Source organism: Drosophila innubila, chromosome X (assembly GCF_004354385.1).
Source record: "Drosophila innubila isolate TH190305 chromosome X, UK_Dinn_1.0, whole genome shotgun sequence".
NCBI lineage: Eukaryota > Metazoa > Arthropoda > Insecta > Diptera > Drosophilidae > Drosophila > Drosophila innubila.
The window spans coordinates 26,358,063-26,385,712 of NC_047626.1; the positions used below are offsets into that span (position 1 = coordinate 26,358,063).

Consider the following 27,650-nt stretch of genomic DNA (forward strand, 5'->3'; position numbering starts at 1 on the left):
TCAATAACTTGCAGGGTAAGCTGAGCGAGAAATGGTCACAGATCACGAAGGCAGCCATTGCCGAGTCAGTGTTAAATCTGACACGACTGGAGGAGATCTATCGTACGCCGGAGCATTGCACAAAAACGGCAACCCTCTGGCTGGCGCTGGCCAGTCTCTGTGTCCTGGAGCGTGATCACGTCGAGAAACTGTCCTCGGGTCAGTGGTCCAAGCTCTGCGACACGCGTCCCATGTGCAGCAATCACGATGATGGCGAAACGGCGGCCATCATACAGTGTGAGACCTGTGGATCCCTTTGCGGTGACTGCGATCGGTTTCTGCACCTGAATAGAAAGACGCGCACACACAAGCGCACGGTAAGTCTTATACTTATACCCTACAGCTTATGCCTTATACCTTATACTTAATACCTTATACTCCTTCAGGTTTGCAAGGAGGAGGAGGAGGCCATACGCGTGGAGCTGCATGAATCCTGTGGACGCACAAAACTCTTTTGGCTCTTGGCTTTAGCCGACTCAAAGACGTTAAAGGCCATGGTTGAATTTCGAGATGGCAGCCATACAATCATCTCGGGTCCACAGGAGGCAGTGGGTCGCTGTCGTTTCTGCGGACTCACTGGCAACTCTGGCCTGCTGGAAATTGGCAACGTTTGTGCCGATGCCCAGTGTCAGGAGTATGCCTCCAATTCCTGCCTAAAAACTAAACCCTGTGGACATGCCTGCGGCGGAGTGGCCGGCGAACGTAAATGTCTGCCCTGTCTGCAGCACGTCTGTCATGTGCGGGAGAACGAGCTGGCCGAGGAGCTGCGTGATCCGAAGCTAACCCAAGATGCTGATGACATGTGCATGATCTGCTTTGTGGAAGCGCTCTCCTGTGCGCCCTCAATACATGTGAGTATACTCAGCAACTTTTCTTGGGAATCAACTGGACCAGTTAATCCCTCTCTATTTCTCTCAGCTGGAGTGCGGTCATGTGTTTCATTTCCATTGCTGCAAAGCGGTGCTGGAGAAACGTTGGAGCGGACCGCGAATTACCTTCGGCTTCTCACTGTGTCCCATCTGCAAGGCGGACATACAGCATCCATTGCTGGCCGACATCCTGGAGCCCATTAATGGACTCAAGCAGGATGTGAAACGCAAGGCGATCATGCGGTAAGCTTAAATGGAATTTCACGCAGTAAAAATTGGCAACATCACACACATACTAATTAAAATGAATCAATGCTTTTATGTGCAGCATCAAATATGAGGGCGTCGTCAAGGATACGGATAGCAAGGATGTCACCCAACTGGCCATGGATCGTTATGCATATTACGTGTGCTTCAAATGCCAGAAGGCCTATTACGGCGGCGAGGCACGCTGCGATGCGGAAATTGGTGAAAAGTTCGATCCCGAGGAGCTCGTTTGTGGCGGCTGCTCGGATGTGGCACGAGCTCAAATGTGCCCCAAACATGGTACCGATTTCTTAGAGTACAAATGTCGCTACTGTTGCTCCGTTGCGGTATTCTTCTGTTTTGGGACGACGCACTTTTGTGATACGTGCCACGATGACTTTCAACGTTTGACAAACATACCGAAGAACAAGTTGCCCCAATGCCCCGCCGGGCCAAAGGCCAAACAGTTGCTGGGCGATGAATGCCCGCTGCATGTGATGCATCCACCCACCGGTGAGGAGTTCGCCTTGGGCTGTGGCGTCTGTCGCAATGCCCAAACGTTCTAGCAACTCCGTCTCCAATTGCATCTGCCACTTCAGTTGCCATCGGAGCCAATAGAGGAGCTGCAGCCCCAAGAGGATGATGTACAGCCCAATTTATATGATGTAGAGGCGCAGCGCAGCGTCGGTGACGGTGCCGAGGGGCAACGCAACGACAACTAGAAACATTTCCCCCAAGCTCCCAAAAATCCCCATATATCCCCATAAATGACCCATATATAAATTAAAAGAAATAGGCATAAAGAATACATATATATGCATACAATATGTAAATTAATGTCCTTTGTTGTTTTTTTTTTTTTTACTTGTCATTCAAAAGTTGCAATTTTTAGCTATATGTGTATTTAATATTCTATTTGTTTATTGAATTATTTACTTAATTCTAATTGTAATGGTAATTCTAATTGTAATTGTAATCAATTACCTGCATTTTTTTGCGAGAGAACAAAACTCAATTGTACACACATGCATTGTCAGCACACACACACACACACACACTCTCACATACACAATTTATTCTTAAGTAGGTTTGATAAAAGGATTTGGAAATGGAAGCGGAAATGATATTAGGAAATGTTAGGATCTCATCATCATGATTAATTATAGATGTGAATTGATTGACAAATACTTTAAATGTATGAGATAGTTATTGAAAAATTTGCAATATTATTTGTAATACTCGGAAACAACAACCACAATCAGACTCACTTTATTATTTAACAACTATAAGGGAAATAATAGAAATTATACAACAAAAAAATGTAATACATAACTAAATTATATATTTATTATAAATGTGACAACAAAATAAAGAAAAACATAAAGAATCAAATGTAATTTAAATAAACTATAAACAAAAAATTAAATTTCACTTACCAATCTTTTGTCTTTTAGGGCTAGTGGATTCAACATTTTGTATAGAGAATAGATATGTTTGCGGTCAATATCTAGCTTGTGGATCTTGTTGAACATCAATTATTTTCAGAGCTTTTTGAGAATTTTCGAAAAACTTTGTAGAAACAACCCCCTATGGATGATTATCAAAACGTTCTGAAAAGGATATATTTAATAAACAACAGTGAGAGTTTTCAGGACTTTTACAGCGATAGCGTTCACGAAGCTTAGAGCTGAGAATGTTATCTGTAATATATTGTATTTATTTATAATATTTGTGATACAAAGAAGTCTTGTATTAACAAGAAAAACGTAGAGTTCAATCGCCTTTATATTCTCTATGCTATTGTTTTTATTTGCACATAACTCTGTTTGCTGTGATAGTTTGTTATTGAAGGGGGCTTTGCATCCAAAATTTCAAATTAAATTTATCTGCCTGCACATATATGCCGTCCAAATTTTAAATTGGGTTTTCCTAGCTCTTACCATCTCTGAGATCCTTAGAATTTTACCAATCTCACCCAAAATTCTGAGTAGAAAGAAAACGAGCTTAAGAACTTGTATTTATTTTGTTTTTGTATTTATTTTTTCTTTTTTTAATAATTTCGCTTGCTTCATTTGCGATTTGTTTTTCTTTATATTCATTGCTCTGATAGATAAAGAATCTATTAATTATTCTTCACTTTCTTTTTTTATAATAATTCTCATAATGAATGCATACGAGTAGTATTTAACTATTTTTCTTCATCTTATGCTTTCATATTCTTTAACATAGTCAAAGATTTATTAACATGAGTGTGTATGTGTTGTAATATCAATGCTAATGTCATAATAATTAATTTACTATTCACATTAATTACAGCATTATTTAATTGATTTTTGAAATAAATTTTACAGCTATGTTCTTTTTGTAAAGTTAATTTAATTGTTTTTATCTTAATTTGTTTTTTTGGTTGTTGCTTTTTTTTTTGTATTTTACTGGTATTTTAATCAGTTGTTCATAGGTTCAGCGTCTGGGCAAATGCCCATTATTCTGTCCAAGCATTTGTGGTATATTCGTACTACCTAAATATTGTATGTAGTTTTATAAATATGCATGGCTAAGTATTTTTTTTTTTGGCGCAATTTAACGTGAAACACAATTAAGATAATAAACGAACTATTTTTGGAATGTATTTTTTGATGGTATTGTTTTCCCCATTTTTTTAACATTATAATTGGTTAAGTTTTGTAAATATTTACTAAATAGGCAGCTTTTTCATGTTCAAAATCAAAGGGCGTGTTTACGAAATCATACTAATTATCGTTATCATTATGGTTTTCATTACAATTCTAAAATTCATTTTCATTAATCATTATTCAAATTGAATTGTTGTATACATATCAACTATGCTCCTCAAATTGGTGGAAAATGTTTAACATTGCTTTCTTGTTTTCATTTTGGTTTTTGTTTTTGGTATTTTGTAAAATTTTGGTTCTTTTTCGTCTAGAGACTAGAATCTAGAGTCTAGAGCATAACGCTTAGTATTTTCTTTGGTAGTTTTGTTTTTTTTTTTTTAGTATTTTGTTTGCATAAATGTACGAGTATCTTTCTGTTGTTGCCAAAAGTGTTTGGTATCATTATTTGTTTGCAGTGGGTATACAAAAAATGAGGCGAGTGTTTGGTATTTCGAGTGTTTGTAAGGCTTTTGTATCTGTGTCTTGTATATATTTTTTCGTTTATCTACAATTTATACCATTTTAATAATTAAGTGGCGTCTTTTTGGTATTTTTTGTGTGTTAGTTTATTATATTATTGGTATTAATATGTATCTTATTATTTTGCTTAGAAAAAAATTCTGGCATATAAAAGCTTCTAAAGTTTGATTTTTGTTTGGTTTTTTTTTTTTAATTTTAGGGGATTTTTTTTAAATTTTTTCTGTTGTCGGCTTAAAGTGTTTTTTATTCAGTTTAATGCTTCTAAGCGAATGAAGCTATTAAGTCTATATATGTATATATATAGTATTTATAGTATATATATATATATACATTCGATCTCTGGCATAAATTCATCAAAGGTGATCGCATTTTTGTAAGTATTTAATGAATATTTATAGTTTCTTCGAGTGAGCCTATGAGTTTCGTGTGAGTTTTGAGTGTGAAATTCGCAATTCCTCGTATCTGGTGTATATATATATATAAATGTCTGTTTTCTTTTTTTGGATTTTAGTTGAATTTTCTCTTAATTTTTTCAATATAAATTTTGACTTATTTGTCGCACTGACTTAAAAATCGTAATTGCACCTTTCATAATTTGGTATATTTTGCTTTTCTTTACGTTGCAGTTTATAATTTGTATGTATTATAATTTAAATAATTGTGTGTTTATTTTATAATTTTCTTTTGCTTAGTTTTGTTCATTCATAAATGTATAAGGCTCTGTGTATTTTAACACTAAAATCTACAAAAAGTTTTTAACAAAAAACCAAATTTTATATATGTATATATATACCGTATATAGTTATATATTCCGCAGCGATTTATGAGCTTGGAAGCGGAGGAGCGTGTTGGCTAAACAATTCACAATATTATCATTAAAAATGTATTGGTATTTGTTTATTTCTTTAAGCCTATTCATAAATTTAGTTGAACAAATTGTTGAAAACTATTTTACAGATAACTCTAGTACCGCTAGTCCTATTGATAATACTATATATCGCATATGCATGGTATATGCTAAATATATAGTATATAAATTAATTTCCTTTTATACTTAGTTAGTTGAGTCATTCGATTTGCTATTTGACTAGTGTGACTTACGCCATAACGATTAGATATAAAGTGTGGTCCATTAAAAAATTGGAATTTAATTTTGCTATAAAAAAAAAACGGCTCGATATTTTTCAAAGGTTGAACATTTATTGGAAAGGTTGGCTTATGTTATTTATTCATGAAAAACAATTTCGGTCAAAATTTTACCACGGCTAACTTGGCAGTAGCCCATTCGATCCACCCAGTTGTTGAGAACATTTTCAATTGTTTCGGCACGTATGTCAGCAATAGCAACTTGAATCTCGTTCTTCAACACATTAATTGGATCAGGATTGTTTGCATAACATTTGTCCTTGACCGCTCCCCAAAGATAATAGTCTAACGGTGTCAGATCACAGCTTCTTGGCGGCCAATTCACATCTCCATATTTGCAGATTATTCGATATTCGAAGATAGGGCGCAGCAGATCGATTGTGGCGTGCGCTGTGTGGCACGTAGCGCCGTCTTGCTGAAACCAAATATCGCCCAAGTCTTCCGCTTCAATTTCCTAGAAAAGACAATCACTTAACATTGCGCCGTAGCCCTCACCATTCACGGTCACTGTGGCTCCTTCTTTATTTTCAAGTCAGCCGTGGTGATCATTTGACCGAAATTGTTTTTCATAAATAAATGACATGAACCAACATTTCCAATAAATGTTCAACCTTTGAAAAATATCGAGCCGTTTTTTTGTAGCAAAATTAAATTCCAATTTTTAAATGAACCACCCTATACATATACAAAAACAAAAAAAATGTTTTCAATATTTACTATGTATATACAAATAAATCACTAGAATTTTTTTTTGTGTATTTTTCCATTAATAAATAATTTAAATTGTCCTAACATATGCAACAAACTTGTCAATATTATCGAAATTTCTGAACTAACTATAAATTTTTATTTATTCTTATTATTAAAGATGCATGTGTTTGTGTGTATATTTGTATCTATGTGTGTATGTATATTTTATGTAATGTTTTAATACCACTTGAATTGCTTATCGATTGAGTTTGAGTTGATGGTGCAGCGCTGTCAACAGAAATCGGAGCTCTAACAATATGAAGTTAACAAAGATTTTGATAAGCCTGACTAAGTACAACTAAAACTAACTAAGTAACAGCTCTACAGTCCCCGAAACTTATCGAGTCCCAACACAATAGGCTAAGTTTTGATTAGGGAAGACGATATATGTATGTATGTAAATAGTATGTATTGCTTTCATTTGTATAGTGTATGTGTGTGTGTGAGTGTGTGAGTGTGTGAGAGACTCCTATATAAACAGTGATCATAACAGATCTATAATAAGAGAAACAAAAACTAATTGCTATTGATCTAGGTATATATGTTCACTCACATACGAGAGTGAATATGTACATATATGTATCTGAATATTATTCAAGTGGAGAAAATCAGCTGCAAGCGACGACTTAAGTGTAATGAAACCTTTGCGATATTATTCTCATAGGTGGCGTATGGTTGTATATGTGTAGTTGGTTGTATGTGTGTATTAGTGTGTGTGTGTGTGTGTTATTTACTATCTGATATACAATCAGTTTTTTCAAACAATAACCAACATGCAAGTGCAAGCCTTTTTATAATATAATGCGAGCCTAAATAATATTTTCAATATTTTTATGAAATTAATTTCATTTCTTACATGTTTTTATCACAAAGCATGTCTGTGTGTTAAGCAATTTAAATTTAATTAGTATTGTAAATATCATTGCACATTTTATACTCGTATTTAGTTCATTCATTTGTCTAACTTTTTTTTTCATTAAAATACTTTTTATATTTACATATTCATTTCCCATTTCCTTTTATTTTTGTTGTTGTATGTGTAATATATCAGTATGTATACATATATACAAATTAGTATTAAACATTTGCATTTTTTTTTTTTATTTAAACTGCATTTTATATCAATTGTTTTTGTCGATTGTCGTTTCATTTTGCGGCAACATGTTTTTGTGTCTTTTGCCTCGTGTTTTGTTTTGCTTATTTTGTTGTGGCTGGGATTTTCGTAAAGTTATTTCTATTTTGTTGATCTTCTCTTTGTCTTGTTTTCTTTGTTTGTAGAGTGCTCAAGCCATAAATATGAATATATGCATATACATACATATGTTATGTATCTACGTGTATGTATCTGTGTGTCAGGACGGGTAGTATGTATATATGTATACACCAACAATTTAGGCCCCATTCCATTTGATTTGCACTAAAAGCTAGCACATCTGCAAGTATTTGAACTGAACATGTTATAAGTATGAATAATACACAAGTGTATTTTAGGGGAATTCGCAAATATTCCAGCAGAACAGCAGAAGTAAATTAAACTGTTTATAATTATTATCAGCAAACTAAATTTACAAACTAAGTCCTTCAGCTTACAATTAGTTTGATCAAGCGTCAGGTTCCAACAAACTAAACTGTTGATCGCATTGCCAACTACATATTAAATATTGCGCATACGTCCTGTGTGTCAACGTATAGTGATATTACTTACAAGGTGACGTATTCACTAACTACAGCAGAAAAACATATATTTATCTTTCTCAATTTGTGTCACTGTAGTGAAATAATTAAGTAAGCGAACTAGAGTTAATCACTCAGAATTGCCAGTGTAGCAATTAAGCAGCTATACTGGTCAATTTTGTAATTACAAAAGATACAAAACTTAAAGAAAGGCTATTAGCTAGATAGCCGGGTATTTAAAAAATGTATATAACATTTTTTCTAGATTGCCAGACATTTTCAATCAACATATTCCTTGTAAAAAAATAAATTAAGTGCAAACAAAAAGAATTTACGTAAAGTATTGGACTATTTCAATGGAGAAAATATTTATTGAACATATAAGATTGTGTTATGTGTAAATCCGATTTGCCAATTAGGAAAATATATCTTACGCAGTAGAATTTCGGACAGAGGTCATCGAGTACAAAATGAATTTCCTATATTTCATAGATTTAAAAGAACCAGGGGCGGTAAATCCTGATTATTTTGTTTTTCATAATTGAAATAATCATTCACGTCTAGAAACTTTAAAAGAGCTAAAAATAATGATTATATTTGAGTTTTAGTTTTTTTCTCAAAAGTAATCATGAGCAAAATAATAAAAAATAATTATTATTTCTTGAGTTTAATAATAAAAAGTATAATTATTTCTGACTCTGGATAAAAATTTACTACATCCACACTATGCCCCAAATTTGATTTTTAAGTTTATACTGAATTCAAAAAGTTTTGTCGATGATTTTGTTTACCTCGCCGAAATAGCGCTTTTGTTCAAAAACTTGAAGTATATTTTATACTTAAATTACTAAATTATAAACTGAATTTTCTATTCATATGCTATATACATAAAAAATTTAACAATTTTTTAGCTATCTCTAGCTACGTTTTTTGATCAAACTATCTATTTTTGATCTTGAAATTCTGTCAGCACTGCTCAATATCTAGTAATTCCACTTTGGTCCTGTTTGCCACTTATACAAAAGCTCTAAATAGTTACACTGCTTCATAGATAAATTCTGCTGGAATGGAATATTTCAAAGCATGGACAATTGCTATGTATTGGATTTACTATTTTTAGGTTATCCATCTGGTAATTGAGGGAAGTTCAAGCTTGTGTGCATGTGTGTATGTCTGGTGTAATTTTAGAGCTTGCGACATTAATTCCTGCTATGTACAACTCACTGGGCCTGGTTTTTGCCTCCCTTAGCATTTATCACAAAAATATTAATGTACATATATGTACATATAGTATTAGTATAGTATAATAGTTTAGTATATAACTAACTAGTTAGTTGTTGTCATCAACTACAACACTCGTATTTGTAATTGTTTCGTATATAAAGGTAAATAATTGCAGTAAATGTAGCAAATTCGTAAGCAATATGCTTTTGCCTTAATATATCATTATTATGCATCATACATTTATTCATGATGAGTTCCTACATACAGTATGTCAAAAGAATAAAATTCACATATTTTAAATTGCAGAAAAAATCCTTTTCTTAGCTTTAGGTTTTTAAATTAAATATTTCTATGGTTCTAAAGCAATTTTTTAAAATTGACAAAATTTTTAAAAACAACTAAAAAACATGAGCATTTGTTATTTTTGTCAAAACAATTATTTGATGTATTAACGGAGAAAAAAATCACATATCATTTGTTATGGAAAAAGGCCATATGCATTATAATAACCGAGGAACCGAGTCATTCAGTATCGGGAACTTAATAATTATATTTTAGTGTTGGTAAAAACAGTTTCTTGACACCATTAAAAAGTTGTATTTTAAGTTTAAGAGCATTTAAGTCCAGTGTATCTTAATAATTTTGTTCTTATCTACTTTTAAAAATTACAAGGAACGATGATAAAATAAAAAAAAACCATGAAAAGGTAATTTTGCACAATCAAATTAAATATGTGAATTTTTGTTTTTGTAAATAGAATAACTTGACATATTGTATGAAAATATCTTAAGTGTGCTTAAAATTTGTACCGAGCTAGCAAAAATACTGCTTGTGGGGTGGTACGGGGAGAAAGAGCATAAGTGCACGCGTTACATCTTACAGCATAGAGAGAGAGAGAGAGAGAGAGAGAGAAAGGAATAGATGGAGATAGAGAGAGATTAAGCCTTAATGGAACGAACTAGCAAGGTAGATAGAGAGAACGAGAGAGAGAAAGAGGATTCTAAGCGTGTAAGGTAAGTATAAATGAGAAAGAGAGACAGAGCAAGAGCGAAGGCGAGACATCTAGGAACGTGTATCTAAAATTAGTTGCAGTTGCACAAACATACATATATATTAGTTATGCAAGTATATGTATATCTATATCTATGCCGTTAAAGTTATAGTTTAGTTTGTATTACAAGTTATAGTTAAAGTCTAGACTAGCTAAGCGTATGCGTAGGCAAACTCTGAATGGCCCAGAGCGGCAATACTGGGTACAACTAGATACATATAAAAGTTTGACCAGGATTATTGCTCAAAGCTGCTGCTATCCGCCGACTGATGGCGCACCAGTATCTTGGGCTAGAGGAATTCCCGCTTCACGCCTCGCCCGCTGCCCGTTGGCGTTGTTGCAGCGCTTGTTGTTGCTGCTGTTGTTGTTGTTGGCGTCACCGCTGGGGGCGGCGTTGTCGCTGTGGGCGTGACAACGCTTGTTGGTAGCTGCTGTGCGGCCGTGAAATCCTCCTCGAGCAGGCGTAAATGTAACAACTCAATAGCAGCAGTTGTTGTTGGACTCGTTGCGGAGGCAGCGACGGAAACGGAGGCGGAGGCAGGGGCTGAGCCTGAGGCAGAGGCAGAGGCAGAAGCTGACGCTGTCACGCTTGTCGTACCAGATCCAGATCCAGATCCACTTACAGATCCGGTTAACGTTGTGGCCGCTGTGCCGTGTGTCTGCTTAGGAGGCGCCGGTGCTTTCCTGCTCTTCGAGCGTCGCTTTTTGAGCATCAGTGGCCCCAGGCCGTTGCCTCCTGCGCTCGACACAACCTGGACACTTGGATTTAGTAGACCGCTGCCAGCGCCAGCGCCGGCGCTCGCTGTTGTTGCTCCTGTTGATGTTGTTGCTCCTGTTGATAGTGTTGCAACTGCTGTCGGTGTTGAGATGGTTATCACAGTGTCCACGGGCGTTGTTGTGGGCGTAATCGATGACGCACCACCGCCTCCCGCACCGCAACCCGCACAGATGTCGTCGCCGGGCGTTGTCTGCCCGCTGCCGCTGTCGACTGCGACTGCAACTGGAACGGAGACTGCGACCTGCGGCGCCAGACGCTTCACCAGCTCACCGAGCAGATCCTCGATGCGTCCAATGCGCTGCTGCATACGTTGCAGCTCCAATCGCACATCCACCTTCATGTCCAGCACGGTGGCTATGAGATCGCGCTGCGCCAGCGTCGGTGGCGTCTCCCGCAGCCCCGTATCATAGGTATCCGATGTGGTTGCCCTCGAGCTGGCCATCTCGATCTGACGCTCCCGCTCCAATGCCAAGTTCCTCTCTTTCGGTCCACTCGCTGTCGCAGCGACTGCTCCGGTTGACCCGCCACCTGTTGATGGCAGGGCTGGAGCGGTTGTTGTTGTTGCAATCGATGCGCCGCCATCGATGACCACACGACTGTCGCGACTGGGAGGCGAAGAGTCCACCTCGCCCCCCTCATCGATGGTGTCCTGGCGGGCAAGGGTCGCCTGGCTTGCCTGCAGCTTGGGCGCCTTGGGAAATACCTAATATTTTGACGTTTAATGCGAGGGATGCATTGCAAGGGATGCATGGCATAGGCACAGGCAGAGGCAGATGCAGAGAGTTGACAGTTGGACAGGTTGAAGTAGGTGACAGATCGATAACGATGACATTTAATGGCAGGTACAGGTACAGATTCAGATTCAGGGTTCATTCGGTTAGGAGAAAAGTGAGAAAAGTGTTTTTGAGATTGTTGATTTTTGATTTATAGATATGTTTGGTTGAGTTGAATTGTGGTTGTTGATATTGTTTTTTTTTATTGTTGCGCATTCAGTCATTAATTGATTGTTGTTGAGGTAGTGATTATTGTTTGTTGATTGTAAAGGTGACAAGAATTGTGCAGTATTCATTTCCAATTGGTTTTTTTTTTTTGCAAGTGCCGCGCCATTTTGAGCGTTTTTTTTATTCAGCATCCAATTCAAAATTATCGAATTCAAGTTGTTCATTGTTTGTTGTTTGTAGTAGCAAGGCAAGCAATGTTTTTGTTGTTTGTTGTTGTAGTTGCAGTTGTAGTTGTTGTTGATTTTGTACAAGAGAAAAGTGGTGAACAATAAACAAAAATATATAGAAACATATCAATCGATTTGAAGTCATTGCAAAAATTTCTAAAACGAACTCGCAGTTAAACTATCGTGTTCAGTGCAAAACATGTGCATGTGCACACATACATATTTACATATGCATTTGAGTATGTGCACATGCACATATGATTTATAATTAGCAGTAGCAGCAACAGTTTTATTTAGTTTTTAATTCAACTTGGCATATTGGCAGAACGGCGATGCATTTTGATAAGAACTGGAATGAAATGAGCACGAATGAACGAATCAAGGCCTTGATCAGCGTTCATTGGGCTCGCTCATTCGTCGCTCGCTCGCTGCAAGAAAATTTTGATCGTTCATGAACTACTGAATGCACTTATGTTGCATATCATAGTATCGCAATTTATACTATACATCGCAGTTCACGCCATTTTGAATTTTCTTTGTGTGTTTGCTACCAATAGCAATAAAAGTAGTTGTTGTGATTTGTGATCGTGTGTTGAGCAACTAAATAAATTATTAGCAGTTAAACAAATGATCTAGAATAACTTACTTTGCTTAATTGTAAATGCTTTTTGATTATCGCATTGGTATTATGAACGTAAAAGTCGACAACAAATTCGAAACAACGAAATGAAAGCAAAATGGCGAAGAGAGTTGGCATCGAGAAGAAGAAAACATAACGAAAAACGTTAAAGTCGTTGATCATTAACGGTTTGTCTGCTTTGTTATTATTGTTTGTTACTCATATTCAAAACAAGAGAGAGAAAGAGAAAAAAAAACAAATAAATCATGTAACGAAAATCTTAACAAGAATTCAATTCGAACATAATTGTTAATATTCTGTTTATTACCAAGTTTATAAGGCATCTTAACCTGATTTAACAAAAGCATACGTACAGCACTTGTACCAATTGCAGAATTCAAGGGAGAAGGAGAATAGACGGACCTAGATTTCAGAAACTGTAAGAGCTAGAGCACACACCGCATGCCGATCAACTTTAATTTTAATTTTTGTCACACCCTTTCACCGGTATATCAGCGACTTTAAGAGTTGGACACAACAAATGTGATGCACAGAAGCATTTTATCCATAAAGACATTAAGAAGTTTTTTAAATTTTGCAGGTTCACTTTTGTCTAAACCGGAAAAACTCCACCTCTGGATAAATATAGGAAAATTGTGATGGTTATTTTATCGCGTGCGCCTAAGTGTATGCAGTACTTTTAAAACCGCTGAACTCTATTTGAATTTACTAACGAGTGTCTTATAGCTGGAGACTCAACGTGTAGGACAGCTTGATATCATTTCAACCGACTCAAGTTGTGGTACAAACTTGGTAAGCAAGAATACGAGTATTAAAGTTTCTTGTTTAGATTTTTGTTGTTATTGTTAATGCATGTACGAGTAGTTTAGTATATTTGTTGTATTTTGCGTTTGATTTGATTTACGGTAGTTGGTAATTACTTTATTGCCTTGTCCACCATTGCTACTCGAAGTACTACTCTGCCTCGCTTGGGCAGTGCTCTCACGCAGACTTTCGCGGGCGCTCAAACTTCTCGAGACGGCTACCTTGGCGCTAGTATCGCTAGCTGAATCGACACTTGAACTGCCCAGAAGGCGTCCCCATTTGCTAGCACGGGTACTACGTGCAGATGGTGGACCCGATGAGGGCGAGGGTGATGGCGATGGTGAGGGTACGGCGGCGGTTGTTAGGATGCGTGAGTCCTCGGTTAATGTTAGTTTAGCAGGTAGCTTCTTGGATAGGTTGGTTTTTTATGTTTTGTTTTTGTTTTAGGTTTAGTTTAAGTTTAACGAGCAATTTGAGGTTAAACCAATTTGTTTTTTTTTTTTTTTTTATGAGCATGTACGAATAGAAAGAGAAAGAGAGAGGGAGAGAAAAAAATAGGAGAGTTGCGTGTGTGTTGATGGAGAACAGACATAGAAATTTGGAGTCGGAGTCGGAATCGGATACGGTTACGGAATTGGTATAGGGAATATTTGAGCAAAGAATTGTGTGGGAGGCAGTTTTGTTGATGTATTATTGGTGTTGGTTCAGTGTTGCACAACGCATGTTGTGTGAATGGGGAAAGGTAAAAGATAAATTACAAATTTTTCGTTAGTAATTTTGTTTATTAAGAATTTCAATTCAGCCAAATTCGATAAGCATTCGCAATATAACGAAACGGTACAGTTACACAACAAGTAGAAGATGAGAGGTGAGTTAAAAGAGAGAGAGAGAGAGAGATTGCGTGAATTTGATGGTGAATTTTAAAGAGAGCAGCGCAACGGAAGAGCGGTGACAACATCGACAGCGAGCGTGAATGTGAGAGAGTGTATGTGTGTGTGAGAGAGAGGGAGTCATTTTGATGTTGACAATTACAGCGTAAGCATGTTAAAGGAAGACAAAGAAAGACATACAACGAGCATAAGTCACTTGTATGCATATTATAAATACATATATCAATAATACTGTATGTTATTGTTAACAACTAATGGTTAACAGTTATTGGTAGCGGTAACAGTAACAGTAACGGTAAACTCTTAACGGTGCCAGCTTGGCCACATGGCCCAACAAACCTGAGCTATGGCTGTGGCTGAGCTGTGTGTGGATTAGTAACGATATTTATGCTTCATTGAAAAAATAACATCGTTAGTTTAATTACTTTGTTAACATTAAATGCGGCTGGTATATACACATCAAGTAAATACATACACTTACACTATGATAACTCAAACGAAACACAATACAAATGAAACTGAAAGCGTCGCTAAAAATAAAAGCTCGATCGAATTTCGAGCATATTGTCAGTGCCATAAACTATCAAAAGTTTTACAACACTTAAATATGTCAATTCGTAACGAGATTCAAGTGAAGGCGTCACACAAAGTTTACAGTACACTTCTTAAATAAAAGGAAAGAAAGACATACAGTTTGTCAATTAATTGTTTGCAAAATGAAAAATGGAACACAAATTCAACTTTAACTACAGAATTTATTCAGATAGGCACAGTTTTCCAGTATTTTTCTTTTACAGTTGTATGTATTAAACTATTACTTATATATATATAAAAAAAAAATAACAAAAATTAATTCAATAACAAAAATAAAACAAAACAAACAATAAATGGCATATTTCAGCGTGTCAAGTAATTGTTTGCAAAATGCTAACAAAATTCGAACAGTGCCTTGAAACAAACCAACGGTACTTCTAACGGGGCTTTTTCCGGGAATTTGAATGTGCTATGCGTCTTTGCAATGCATTGTGTATTGCTTACATTTGATTTTGACTTCGACAGCGTGCATAATTAGCTTTAAATAACGTTTTTGACAATGCCTGGAAAGCGAACAAGTGATAATTTTATACAATTAATTTATTACAATTATCATCAAGGCAAAACAGCTAAGGACTTGGCCAATGAATTTAATATCAAGCTGCGGACAGTCTACAATATAATAAAGCGTGCAGAGAAGGAAAATAGACTGGAGTTGAGGCACTCAGGAGGCAGGCCATCGAAGCTGAATCGGCGCGAGCAGTCAATAATATTGAAGGAAGTCACCAATAACCCCCAAATAAGCTTGAGAGTGTTGGCCGATACTTTGAAAAATGACTGCAATAAGAACGTGAGCCACGAAACTGTTCGTAAGGTCCTCAACCTTCACAAGTACTCCTCCCGTGTGGCAAGAAAGAAGCCATTGCTTTCTGCAACAAATATTGAGAGACGTTTGACATTTGCTTATGGTCACCAAAATAAGCCAGCGGACTACTGGGACGATGTTATTTTTTGTGATGAGACAAAAATAATGTTATATTGTCACGATGGACCGAACAAAGTTTGGCGCAAACCCAAAACAGCGCTGCTACAGAAGAACATAGTCCCAACGGTGAAGTTTGGCAAGCTCTCCGTTATGGTGTGGGGTTGTTTTTCATCAAAAGGTGTGGGAGTGCTGCACATTTTTAATGATGTAATGACCAAGGAGTACTATTTGGATATCCCTAAAAAGAAGCTTACGACAAGTGCCCCAAATTTTGGCTTTTTTGACCCCCAAAACCCAAATAAGCTAAAATACAAACTGTATCAGGACAACGATCCGAAACATAAATCTCTACTGTGCCGGACCTGGGCACTGTACAATTGCAGCAAGGTTATAGATACCCCTGCCCAGAGTCCAGACTTGAACCCCATCGAAAATTTGTGGGCGTTTTTGAAAAATAGGGTAGCTAAACGGAGCCCAACCAGCAAAAGTGCTCTAATTAAAGCGATTCAAGAGGAATGGTCACATCTTCCTGATTTATACGACATGGAGGCACTTGTTCAGTCCATGTCGCGGCGGATTCAAGCCTTAATAGACTCTAATAGCCTGCACACAAAAAATTAGCCGATTTTTTTTCTAAATTTTTTAGTTTTAGCCATTTTTGCAAACAGCGCTAAGATTTTGCAAACAATTACTTGACACGCTGAAATATGCCATTTATTGTTTGTTTTGTTTTATTTTTGTTATTGAATTAATTTTTGTTATTTTTTTTTTATATATATATAAGTAATAGTTTAATACATACAACTGTAAAAGAAAAATACTGGAAAACTGTGCCTATCTGAATAAATTCTGTAGTTAAAGTTGAATTTGTGTTCCATTTTTCATTTTGCAAACAATTAATTGACAAACTGTATGTACATACATAGGCTTTTGTGTGCGCTTTCAGTAATAATATGAAAAATGAACCACGAAAACAACAAACAAAATATGCGTTAACGGTTACGTATCACAACACATTAAAACACAGACGAAAGCATTATATAATCGGTTAACGATTTACGAAAATATAGAACACGAGAACAGAACAACAAATGGAAATGGAGCAAGCGGAATGAGGGAATAATACGGAACTTTATGGAACTCACCTTGGTGCGTTCGACCTCGCCATCGCCTTTCTCAACATCACTTTGGCCGGATCCGACGAGCTCCTTGCTGCCGGCTTGTACCTGCGGTGTACGCCGGAATTTGGAGAAGATTTTACGGACGAGATGATCCTGATTCTGGGGCAATTGCGGCTCGTTCTTACGCCGTTCGGCCAATTCTTTTTCGCGCTTCACATCGGCCACCTTGCGAAAAATCAGTCGATGTCTGAGATTGTAGGTGAGCACCAGATTGCGTGCAAAGCTATTCGCAAATGCCGAATAGAAATCGAGGACTTCGAGCAATTTATCACGTTTGATGGCATGCAAATCACAATAGGTCAGGGCACGCACATTGGCGGCACTCTGGCCAACGGCCGAGTCCTTCCAGAATTGATCGCCGAAGACGTCGCCTTTGCCTTAATGAATTTAAAAATAAGACCATGTCTAAAGTGTTGAGTAATGGTTTTTTTTGCAATCGAGATTTATAGCGAGATTCCACAAAATTTTTTTTTTCGTCACTAACAGCATCAGCATTTTCGTTTAAATGCCACAAAACTATTAGATTTTCGCCTGATTTTGTATTTTATTTTGATAATCAAGATATCAACCCCTTTTTGCAAAAGTATCGTATCTTACAAAAAGTAAATTATTCAGGAGACGTTATTTTCAGTTTTCTCCGGCTTTGGTGAAGCCATCGCTTCCAAATTTAAACTGTAGCTTAATGTTGAGCTTCTTCAATTGTTACAAAAAAAAAAAAGTACAAAAAATGTATAGTTTTGATATAATAAATTATTTTCTACACATACGATACATCTGTGCTTATAATAAAAATAGAACTAATGAAGAAAATGTATATAACTTTTAAGCTTTACAAAATTAAACTTTTTTTTCAAGTTATTTATTTAAGTATATTTCCTTTAATTACAATATTCAACTGAATTCAATTATATTCAACCGATTCGCCCAAGTCAGTTTTGATATTGTTTGAATGCTTAAGACTTAGGTATTCCCCTTGATATTTTGGGAGAATAATATTTAAAAAAATAAAATTTGTAAACAGCATACTCCAAATTTTCTCAGTCTATTTTGTGAGGCTTAATTGGAAAATATTTTTCGCATTTTAATAACAGTATAATTTAATTTAATGCATTCGATGAAAAAAGGAATAGAATTGGAAAAAAGGAATATAATTGGCTGCTTATTAAAGAAAGATGTAAGAAAAATGAGCCAAAAATATTCACATTCATCTTTGGTCTTCAAAATAAATTTTCTGTAAATTTCGTATTGAACAAACGATAATTTTCAGCTCATTCAAAAAAACAATTTCACATACGTTAAAATTTGCAATGAGATTTTGGCATAATTATAGCCATTTCTGCTATAATATTTTACCAGGCGGTGCGTTTGGAGGTTTAGAACAAAATTGCATTAGAAAAGTGGATTATGGAAACATACGATAACGGTAACTTTCGCAAAAAGGGGTCGATATATTATATTATATTTTTTTTCTGAATAGGCTTTCAAATTCTGGAAATTTCGAAATTAAGAAATACTAAATAGTGGAAACTCGCTATAGCAATCGTTTACTTACCCAATATTGCCACAACCTCATCATCCTGTATAACCTCCAAGCTGCCAGTCACAATGAAACAAAGGCTATCGATACTCTCGCCAGTGTGATAAAGGAGATCCCCCGGCGCCGAATGGGACATCATGAAATGCATCGCTAATGCGCGAAGACAACCATCCGAGGCCAGACGAAATGCTGGATGCTCGTTAAATACTTTGCGATTTAGATGAACACATATGTCAGCCTTCATATCTTTCGGACAATAGTTTAGTACCTGCGAATTGTGAATGAGTTGGCGAGTTGCGAGTTGCCCAGTTTGTTACTCTTCTTCATTTTCTATTCATTTTGGTTGTTTTTTGTTCAAGTAACCCGCAAATCCCGCAAACCACGCTACACCCGTAATAACGCCCACTCGATAACCCGCCCCTGAAAAGTGGCGGGAGGGGCGGGCGGTGGAAAAGTGCTTTAGTTCTTCAATGGGCGAATGTTTTGAAACTTGCCCACACTAACTTAAAAAATATATGAGGTGCTAGCTTATGGACAAGTACGTACATTGACATACAGCTAAGACTTTGACTTGCCTTCATTCTATATAGATTATAGATAATGGACATACATACATACACACACACACACACACACACACACAAACATACAGACAGAGACATCAACACACGCACACTCACTATACACTATAATACACATACAACATTAAACAGTTTACAAAAGACCTCGCGTTTCTGGGCTTCTGTTTTGACTTGTGTATACTGTATGAAGGTGTTTGTGTGTGTATGGAAGTGTGTGGGTGTGCATGTGTGTATATGTGGGTGGTTGGGTTGACTCAAGACGCACAACTCTACGGTCTGACTTTTAATGTCAACTATTATTTTAGTTCGCCTGGAACTGAAGCTGAAACTGAAACTGGAGCTGGGACACTTCTGGCTATCTATCTTTTATTCTTGCTTTCTTTGTGTCCTTTTTCTTTCATTTGTTTATACCCTTGCATAGTATACGTGTATTTTGACAGACATGACAATCCCCATTCTGAATATGAATTGAGTCCAACTCTTCGTCTTTCTCAAAGTCTGTTAATTTTAAAGCTATGTGGTTGAAACTTGGAACAACTGCATTTGTTTTTGAGGCACACAGCTTATAGTTTAACGTTACTAAAAGCTTAAAGCACAATTAGTTAATTGCATATGAGACTAACTTTTTAAGACTAACATTTCATATGCAAAAAAAATTGGTGATCTTAGCTTGTTTTTTTAAATATAAGTATTTAAAACCGTCAGTAACGTTACGATAACAGTGGCCATGACCAAATATGGAAATACATCAGATCGGATCACTAAAAAACTATAGCTTCCATAGGAAAGATTTATTGGAGCTTAAGTTATTGTACGAAAACATTGATTGTTTTTTTTTTATGCCAACAAAATACTAAAAATGACTACGTCTCAACATTCACAAAAATCATACGGCTATAAAATATAATTACCTCAAAAGCAATCGGACGAAAAATGCATTTTGCTATGCAATATTGTTGAATTTATTTGTATATAGAAATTGAAAGAATGCAAGCAGTCTGAAAGGGTATTTAAGCTTCGGCAATTCCAAAGTTTAGCTAACATTACCTTCCTGTGGCTCATTGTTTATTGTTCTTTTGTACTTTTGTTATTGTTTCGAATTGCGGCACAAACTACAGTCAACGAAATAGGTATAAAGGTCAGTTATATATTTGCGCTGGCAATTTTGAAATTGTATTCATTGTTAGCTCGGTGCTTTAACTTGATTTGTTATTTGTTTTAAACCAAACATTTTCAATTGCTTTTGATTGGCAAACACGACATCCCCGCTTCCCTAAGGAGTTTAAGGGAGGTCAGCATTTTAGGCCAATTATTAGTATTTTTTTTTTTGGTTTAAAGTTCATCTAAAGGCATGAATTTGACGGACGCTTTTCGTTTTGGCACGGATTTAGCTCGCGCGCATCGTTTTAAAATAAGAATGGAACATCAGAGAACAGTTTTGTAATTGTTGTTAATTAGGAAATGATTTAAATTTTGTTATTAATAATTATGTGGCAACAAATGCCAGAGATACGTATGTATATGTAAATGACACACAGCTTACCTCGACCTCGACCTCGACCTGGAATTGGACTTTTTGACACTTGTAAATTTCTGAATTTGTTAAGTTCTCCGTTCTTTAACTTGTTTAAATTTATATGGATAAAATTCTTAACTACTTTTAAAGATTATTGCAACAAAATGGAAATCCTGTCAGCTCAAATGTTTTGCTTAAAGAAGCGAACATAACAATAAAACGAAAGCATATAGCAAAAAACATCTAAAATTAACAGCAAAATACAGCGAGAATAGCAGGGAGCGAGCGACAAATGGCAATGGCAAAAACGCTTTTGTCATTTTAAATATTGGGTGGAAAAAATACTTGAGAAATGTGAAGAATCTTGTTTTAATGTTGTCTGTATAAGTGTCTGTGTGTTTGTTTGTCTGTCTATGTGTGTATTGGTGCGTGTGTGCTTCTGTGAAAGCCTTGGTCTTTAAGTACAAGAACTATGTGTGCCAGAGACTAGCTTCATTTGCACTTGAAAGTGAAGTGAGTGAAAGAGAGAGAGAGAGAGATATAGAGAAAGCGAGTGAGATAAAGAGCGAGGGTAAGAGACAGTTGATAAGTAGTTTAACATGATAACAGATGAAAGCAGTTTGATAGTGGAAATGTTCTTAAAAACACCGAATTTGAACGAAATGCAACAAGCAACGAGAGGCGAGTGGGCCTAATAACGAGTAACTTACTTGATGATCTCGCCAATATATATCGAATCATAATTTATACACTGAATGCTTTGTAGCCTTATTCAATCATTCATTCAATGACGAGTACAAGTATAACTTTTAATGAATAACTTACTTGATGATGCAGTCAATAACGAACTTAAAATCATTTAATTCAATCATTTATTTATTGACAAGGAACGAATTTCGAACGAATAATAAAAAAAATACAACTTGATTCGATGTAATTCATTCATTCAAATACAAGTGGGTAACTCTAGTAACGATTAAATATTTTTTGGCTGGTTTCAATGAACTTTATAAGCGAGTAGCAATTCAGCAAATTATCGAGTTGACTCATTCGTTCAAGAAATATTTGTATAGATGATGACGAAACTTGATACATAAATATCTTTGTACCAAAGATTATTATTTAATTTTATAATTATTCTCATCTCAAGACAATTTTGTTATGATTGCTTTCCTTAAATAAATAACTGAAGTATGAATGAATCGATTGTTCGAGTGCTGAAGCTTAGTCAAATGTCTACAAGCTCGCTGGCAAAGTATAAGCCAAGCGCAAACAAAAGTACACTACAATACAAATTTGAGAACTATAACTGGTTCATTAAGTTTACACGTTGACGATTTGTCGACTTAATCGATTCTGCGGCAAAGTTCCCACTGGGAAAGTATCTCGAAATGCGCCATGGATATGGGAATATTGATAACGAAAGTTTTGGTATTATATTGAACAGCTGCACTTACCTTCTCGGTATCGAGTCCTTTGGTCATGGCCCACGTGGAGACGACATAATCCATAACGCGTTCGCTTAATGCCTTGGGAACCTCGTGTAGTTTCATGAACTCCCTCACATTGTTCAGCATATCATGATACTTGGCGGTCGCCGAGGTCATTTGTTGTATGATGGTCGTCACATGACCGAAGATCGTTGCGTACAGCAGAGCTATAGATGTAATTGGATTGTTGTTTTTGTTGTCGTGTAGAAAGGGAAGAAAATGTTCATTCAAAATCAAATGAAAGGAAAAGTGTTTGCCAAAGTGATGGCAAAAGATTCGTTACACTTAAGACATTTAGATGTAGCGAGACAACTATTGTGTTTTGTTTATGTATGTAGTGTGCGTGAGATAGTGTGTGTGAGAGTAGTAACGCTTACAATATGTATCAACATTTTTGCTACAATGTAGAAAGATTTGATCTATTCGTTGATGACACGCCCAGGCGCGCAGCTAGAACAGTAATAAATGCGACGAATTGGACGAGCGACATACAAAAAGAGGCAGAGATATGTATATATAAAGAGAGAGAGAGAGCGAGATAGTGAGTGAGAGAGATAGAGAGAGCGAAGTAAGACAAGCGACTTTTATAGACATTACGCAGGCGCGCCAAGAGCGAGACTTTGAAAGTGAACGCTTTATTAAATTGGATGATGGTGCGTATGCGCAATATGCTTATGTACTTGTCCGTTGTCTCCAAATGAATAGGCATGGGAAATTTATTATTATATATAGGTAGGTATGTGACTGACTGAACTTGTCTGAAGCTGTCATGGTTGGTTTTCTATTTTGGGAGATTCGATAACACCGATAACATCAATAACAAAACAATAACAAAAACGAGAAGGAGAGAAACGCAATGCAACTCACACATGGCGACGAATTGTGCAACTATAACCAGTTAATTAGATTGGCTTACGAAAAGAACACATGTGTTAACTTTATAAACTTGTCTTTTTTTTTTTTTTTTTTTTTTTTGCTGTTTATGGTGTTACGTTTGAGTGAGTTGGCAGGAGTCTTGTCGGGAGAGGGAAAAAGGTCAAATGAGGCGTATGGCATTTGCTTGTTTTGCTACACCAATTCCAGCAGTTATTAGTTCTAGCGGCGCTAATTGTGTCTAGCTTTTAAATGTTACTCCGAGCTGAGCTTTGAGATTTATTCAAAAGCATTGCGCATGTATTATTTTTTATGTTTTTGGGGGGAAACTTGGACGCGGCAACGGAACGTGTTTGGACACAGCACCTGCAATGATCATCATGCAGATGGTGAACACCTTCTCGTTGTCTGTCTCCGCTGCAACATTGCCAAAGCCCACCTACAAAAAGAGAAAGAATTAGAGTGACCATTCGTCCTGGTTATTATCGGCCTAATATCACCTTCGTCAAACAACAACTTACCGAAGTCATGCAAGTCATTGTGAAGTACAAAGCTGTCACATACATGCTCTTCCTGGATGGACCATTGACGAGCTCTGGGCCCGTATCATTGCTCCATATATAAGAATATGGTGACTGTGTCACATTCGCCAGCTTCCACAGCCAGCTATATTGAATCTACAAATGGAGGAGTTGAGCAAAGCGGGTAAAAATCTTGGAAATGCGCATCGGATAAAAAATATCGATATTGTTATCAGCAAATCACAGCTTTTCAGTTTAAATCATCTCCTTATATTGTAATTAGTATAAAATTATACTTAAACTTTGTTCTGAGAAGTTTAAATTTTTTTAAAAAATACATGCCAAATAGGACAAAAATGTTGACTTGTACAGTTGCTAGGTAAAAAGTCGGAATTTGAAGCATTCATAGCTTTGTCGAAACTGATAAACGGTATGTTATCTTGGTCTTGGTTTGACCTTTAAATTCATTTTGCATTCAAATTTATGTTATACCCGTTAATTACAAAATAAGTAAAAGGCTATATTGTGTTCGTTGAAATTTATGTAACAGGGAGAAGGAGGCATTTCCGACCCTATAAAGTATGTCCGTCTGTCCATCCGTGTGAGCGCCTAGATCTCAGAGACTATAAGAGATAGAGATACCAAATTTGGCACCCACAGTTTTTAAGATAACACAGTTTTTATGGTAATTAACTTATCTATTAATATTATCTATAATATCACTTAACCGCAGCAAGATCGGACAAGTAGAACGGGAGTAATAGCTAACCAAAGTTATTAATACAGTTATTATTTCAATACAATCACCTAAAAGTATGCAGTAGTTTTTATTAGGTAGTAATTTCTTTAATGTACTTTTATATATATTGAAATAAGTATTGGGTATCCCATGATCGGGAACTCGACGATAGCCTTTTCTACTTGTTTTTTTTTCTTTTTCGAAAATCCAAAATTTGTAATCTTAAGTCTTAACTATTCATTAACTCTTAATGTCACAATTAGTATAAAACAACTCTTGACCAATTTACAATTTTTCGAAATTGATTTGTTGTACTGATATTTATACCGTTACCAGATATTTAAGACATGGATTTAAATTAAAACAGTGATTAAGTAATAAACATCAATACAATATCTATATCGATACGCATCCTTAAATGGGGTCACTTCTTCACTTACGCCATTGTCCGCATCGCTGCGACCAATGGAGTACCAGATGCAGGCCAGCCAATGCGCTACCAACATGTAGAAGCACAGTAACAGTATCAACATGGCGGCCCCATACTCCAAATACCGATCCAGTTTTCGCACCACACGACCCAGTCGCAATAGACGAACCACCTTCAAAGCGCTGAACAGGGAACCAATGCCATCCTCATCACGATCGAAGGCATTGAAGACATCGTAGGGCAGGCAACTTAACAGATCTATGATGAACCACGATTTCAGGTAGTTCATCCGTATGACTTTTGGATCGCTAACCACCTCACCGCCTGGGCCCACAAAAGTGGTGTGAAAGTTTAACACTGAAAGCACACAAAAAATGCAAGAATGATTAGCATTAGTAATAACGTATAACAATCTGAAAGAGATTTGGTGGAGACTTACCAATATCTATAAAGAAGATAACATCAACTATTGAATCCACAACGAGCAGAGAAACATCCTCCGAGGTTTTATTTTTAAACGCTACATTGTATGGCACCTGTAAAAGCAAATAAACAATTGGTATTAGTCTCTTACTCGCACAAGATAGCCAAGAACTGGAAAAACTGGGGGAAGACGAAGGGAGTCTTGAGGTCCTAAGTCAATCAGTGGGCAAAGTAAGCGGCTTAGTTATTGTTTACGTGCAACAGTTGGTCGAGCACTTTGTTGCTATCTCTCTTATCCCTAATCCTTAACATTGTTGCGCCCTACCTCATCCCTTGCCCCTCGTTCAAGTGGCAGTTACAAGCCTCTTACCAGTGCCTCGAATGTCTTGTCTTTTTGCTATCTCAGAGAATATTAATTTAAGCACATAAAACATATACCCGACACATCGCAGACAGATACAAGAGTAGACACAGATGAAGACACAAACAGAGACATAGACGAAAACGAAGACGAAGACGAAGAGAACCCCACGGACCTGAGACATCGTACCTTATACCCGACCCATAGAAAATACCCAGGCACTTGGCCATGTAAATGTGTGCACTTGTGACCGTGTAAAGTGTCAGAGGAACGAGCCTATTATCTGATTTCTTGACTTGTACTTGCTTTTATCTGGTGAATGGTTGAAGTGCTCTTAATGCATCACCTCTGCCCTTACAACACACACACACACTCCATACCCTTTGCCTTTTCTGTCTTAAGGGCTTTTTAGCAACAGGCATTTAACGAGACGAATTCGGTAGATTGCCCGAGGAAAAGAAACCCCCTCGCCAATGTATTGGAAAAGCTGAAGTAAAACGATCATTTTCTACATTCGATGGCATCTTTTCCTTATCGGAGGTATCGAGCAAGAGAAGTGTTTTGGTAAACTGTAGTCTATAAAACTTAAGTGTTTTCCGGACAAAAAAACCTTTGACTATCATTTGAAAACACTAATGAAAAATAGATCATAAGGGTTTCAAATAAGATAATTTACGGTCATTTTGGATGGTTATTACTCCGGAATATCTGAGACTTTCAGGGTTAATTGTAATATTAACCTTTAAGAATTACCAATTTCATTTATTTCTAGCTTATTTTCCAAAAGGAAAACCCGTGACTAGCATTAGAAACCAAAAAAAAGAAAATTGATCATAACGAATTTTGAAAGGCTTTCTTTTGAAGAGATCTAAGAAAGATTTCTACATTTCTCAATATTGACAGTACTTCCAAAGCTTAACTGTATTAATCTCATACTTTGATAAATCCACGAAAAAATCTCATCATACGCGAGACATCATCATAAATCTTAGACTGAATATATATTCATTGATGATTGGCTGATACCAGAGAAATAAAGTGAGAATGAGAATATGAAGGAGAACTGTCCAATGCAGCAAGCCCATAGTGTCAATGTATCTCGTATACTATAGTTTGTCCGTGAGTTTGTTCTTTACCGCAGCTTAGAATAAAGTTGATTCAACTGCAACAAACTGTGACCCACAAAATTGCATTAAATAATAATAAGACAATGTAGCGACAAATCTAAACAACAAAGTGTTAAACTTGAGCAGCAGCAACAAATTCTCGCTCTCTCTTTACCTCTCTCCTTCTCTACCTCTCGCTCTGGCATACAAAAACCCCAACTGAAATCCTAACCCAAAACCTAACTAAGTGTGTGAGCAAATTTAAACGAAAATGTTAACATCTTGTTGACGGAAGCAGGCACAATTTGAGTAGACAAGCGACAAAACAACAGATGCAGCACAAAAGGCGCCGGATTGTGGCATGTGGTATGTGGCATGAGGCATGAGGCATGTCGGTGTGTGAGTGCGGTTACGTCTTAGTTGCTCTAGACCTATACGTAACGTTTCAGGAAAAACAAATGAGGCTGTCAGCAGTTGACGGCAGGTGACAAAAGTTGCCAAAGGGCAAACCCTTTTTTTTTTGACACACCCTGTATTCACTGTAAGAGAAAAGTGTGAGTGTGTCATTTGTGAATTAGAATAAAAAATTGCAAAAATTAAAGGTAATCAATAAGCATTTAAAATAAAAATCCGTTGGAGTTTTGCATTTATTAAGCAAGCAAGAACATATACAAATAATTTTATTGGAAGAGTAAAGAGATGTAAAATCGACAAAAAAGTTGGTCTAGATAAAATTGTTTCAGGAGGTTTCTTTACAGATTCTCGATTACAATTACTTATAAGATCATCTATAGTATATTATCTCAGAAACTAGCTAAGCAAGTGTTATCATTCCTATCCACGCCAAATAAAGAAATCATCTAAATTCATTTTATTTTATAAAATCCAAGAGAGAATTGGTTATGCAAATGTAAGAGTCTTTTCTTAAGCATATATAATATT

General features: G+C 36.3%; 2 protein-coding genes across 5 annotated transcripts in view; one reads left to right on the plus strand and one right to left on the minus strand.

Moving 5' to 3' along the window:
• LOC117793437 (E3 ubiquitin-protein ligase highwire) overlaps positions 1 to 2,270 on the plus strand; it is a 61,022-nt gene extending 58,752 nt beyond the window's left edge. The window contains exons 17-20 of the mRNA XM_034633752.1: positions 15 to 356; positions 426 to 890; positions 958 to 1,151; positions 1,237 to 2,270. Of these exons, the coding sequence (XP_034489643.1) occupies positions 15 to 356; positions 426 to 890; positions 958 to 1,151; positions 1,237 to 1,720 (1,485 nt within the window). The 3' untranslated portion in view covers positions 1,721 to 2,270. The remainder of the gene's footprint in view (positions 1 to 14; positions 357 to 425; positions 891 to 957; positions 1,152 to 1,236) is intronic.
• A 7,987-nt stretch (positions 2,271 to 10,257) lies between these two features.
• The window catches only part of LOC117793524 (potassium voltage-gated channel protein eag), a 54,100-nt gene continuing 36,707 nt past the window's right edge, over positions 10,258 to 27,650 (minus strand). For 2 of the 4 annotated variants that reach the window (XM_034633848.1, XM_034633847.1), the window contains exons 8-17: positions 25,258 to 25,354; positions 24,829 to 25,175; positions 23,650 to 23,805; positions 23,495 to 23,567; positions 22,223 to 22,422; positions 18,684 to 18,936; positions 17,096 to 17,508; positions 13,658 to 13,945; positions 10,741 to 11,632; positions 10,258 to 10,701 (exon numbers count right to left, since the gene is read on the minus strand). In XM_034633848.1, coding sequence (XP_034489739.1) covers positions 10,442 to 10,701; positions 10,741 to 11,632; positions 13,658 to 13,945; positions 17,096 to 17,508; positions 18,684 to 18,936; positions 22,223 to 22,422; positions 23,495 to 23,567; positions 23,650 to 23,805; positions 24,829 to 25,175; positions 25,258 to 25,354 — 2,979 coding nt within the window. In that variant the 3' untranslated portion in view covers positions 10,258 to 10,441. Of the gene's footprint in view, positions 10,702 to 10,740; positions 11,633 to 13,657; positions 13,949 to 17,095; positions 17,509 to 18,683; positions 18,937 to 22,222; positions 22,423 to 23,494; positions 23,568 to 23,649; positions 23,806 to 24,828; positions 25,176 to 25,257; positions 25,355 to 27,650 lie in introns of all 4 variants that reach the window. The other 2 variants (XM_034633849.1, XM_034633851.1) reach the window with 2 other exon arrangements.